The sequence below is a fragment of the Habropoda laboriosa genome, unplaced genomic scaffold, assembly GCF_001263275.1.
Source record: "Habropoda laboriosa isolate 0110345459 unplaced genomic scaffold, ASM126327v1 scaffold111, whole genome shotgun sequence".
Classification (NCBI taxonomy): domain Eukaryota; kingdom Metazoa; phylum Arthropoda; class Insecta; order Hymenoptera; family Apidae; genus Habropoda; species Habropoda laboriosa.
The window spans coordinates 641,521-643,777 of record NW_017100293.1 but is presented as its reverse complement, the minus strand read 5'-3'; the positions used below and the strand labels follow the sequence as shown (position 1 = coordinate 643,777).

General features: G+C 30.9%; 1 protein-coding gene across 1 annotated transcript; it reads right to left on the bottom strand.

Moving 5' to 3' along the window:
• Positions 1–378: 378 nt before the first annotated feature.
• On the bottom strand, positions 379–2,205 carry LOC108573900 (growth arrest-specific protein 8). Its single transcript, XM_017936385.1, has 7 exons — positions 2,000–2,205; positions 1,661–1,922; positions 1,330–1,590; positions 1,107–1,274; positions 955–1,041; positions 662–871; positions 379–594 (listed from the first exon to the last, which is right to left on the bottom strand). The coding sequence occupies exons 1-7, from the start codon at positions 2,155–2,157 to the stop codon at positions 379–381; spliced, it is 1,362 nt and encodes a 453-aa protein (XP_017791874.1). The 5' UTR covers positions 2,158–2,205.
• Between the last annotated feature and the right edge of the window lie 52 nt (positions 2,206–2,257).

Below are 2,257 nucleotides of genomic sequence, written 5' to 3'. Positions count from 1 at the left end.
CTTCAGTATAATCGTGCCTGTTAGTTGTTAAATATTAAAAACAAAAAAAAATGTCATAAAAACAATTATAAGAAAACGTGATATGGAAATGCATTACAATTTATGACTAAAATGAAATGGTAAAGAGATTGAATAGATGATTGAATAGATAGAATTGTACATGTAGACAACTATCAGGCACCAACATGATCTACTCTGTACATTCTGTGATAATTTTATGTAATTTGTAAAAAAAATAAAATGGATGCCCTGAGACTTATTTGTTTCACAAAATAAAGATATTCTGCATCAAAGGTTATCTGAATTTTCTTTGCACCCATACCACTTTATTATTTTTACACCCTACATTATTGGTGAATGTATATTCCATATGATGTATTAGCGATTCGACGTAACAAGACCAGCAGGTCCCAATCCAAACTTTGCACTTATTGCCTTTGCTCTCAATGGCTGAAAACCAAGTTCGCTCTTTGGAATTCCGTATTCGTGTAATTTAGCTTCGTATGTTCGAAGTAAGTCGTCATGAGCTTTACAAACTTTCACCAATTCATACTGGAGATCTTGTATTGCGCTATTTTTTCTGTTCAGCATATTCTGCACAAAAAAAAAGAAAATGTACTTGTGTGTAAAGTACTGGAAGAAAAAATATGTACGTGCAAACCTCTAATTTTTTATTAGCATTAATAACAGCCATTGGGTCCAATTGAGCAGCAGCGAGCACTTCGCTAATTTGTGCCTCGCGTTGCTCCAATAAATCTGATAACTTTTCAAGTTTCTTTTCCAGAAGAACATTCTTCAACCCTGTCTTTTGTTGAAGTTCGAGTATTGCAGAAACAAATTTCGAATGCAATTCATCTCTTTCAAACTGACACTAAAAATAAAGTACCATATTTTTGTTAGAATAACATAGACTGTAATTCTACCAGAAAAAATCTATAAATTGTTTTTATGTACTTTCTCAAAACGTAATTCTAATACTTCATTTTCCCATTTTAAATTTTCCAGGTCTTTACTAGTTATTGCTAATCTCTTTTTGGTATTCTGAAATTATTAAGGTATTGTATATAAGTCATCGATACATGGTAATAAAAATTTTGAATACTGACAACTAAGCTTTGTTTGTCTTTTTCATAATTTGCCAGTTGACGAGTGTAATTCGCTAAGGATTCTTCGTACGACTTTACATCAGTAGCATATTTTTTATTTTCATTCGTTAATTCCCGCACTTGTTTCTTCATTCGCTCCTCGTTACTTCTCATTACATCCATTTGTTCCTACAAAATAAGAAATTTTACTAAATGAACAACATCATCTTGAAATAAATTATACCTTCATACTCTTTATCAAGGACAAGTTGTTAAGAGTAATGTCATTGTAATAAGTTTTCATTTCTGCAAATGCTGTTTCATGGTTTTTTATCAGATTTGCAATTTGTGTATTTTTCCTCTCTTCCACTTCAGTTATTTCCATCCGGTGTTTCAGTGTAAGAGACTCATATTGACTTGCCAATTTCTGTTCATATTTTTGTTCTAATTCTGCAGCTTCAGTTTCAAATTGTTTTATTAATTTATCTGTTTCTGCTGCATGTTGCTAAATAATAAATTTCGATTTATACAAATTTTTTAACTGCAATAGAAAATATTTTGCATTCCATTCATACCAATTTCAGTTCTTTTATTTCATTCATATGTGCTAAATCTTGTTCTTTTTGCAATCTTTTTAATTCTCTCTTATCATTGATTAATTCATTTTCTTGAAGAGTATGATCATCCTGTGCCATTTTAAGAGCAACCATATGTTCAGCTTTAGTTTCTGATAAGTTAGTCTCATGTTCGTACATCAAATGTTTCACTTTCTGTTTATATAATTTAAGTTCTGCTTCATGTTTTTCTGCAAGCTCTTCTTTTTCACGTTCTTTATTTCTTTATAAAAGGTATGTATTAATTAAATTTACAATAAAGTATTAACTTTGTAATCAAATACACAATCATAGAAGTACCTGACAGTTGCTTGTGCTTCCTCTAATTGATGTCTTGTAATTTCCCAAAAAGTTCTGATCTTATCTCTTTCCAACTGGAAGAAATTTCTTTCTTCCCTTTCACGTTCCATTTCTTCAAGTATTTTGTGAGCATAAATTTCTAATTGCTCCCTATTCATTTTGGTTGTATCTACTCCATCAACAGTAGCAGGTCCCTTTGCCTTTTTCGGCCCCTATAAATATTTTTAATACAGTGAAAAACACCTCGTGTAATCAGAA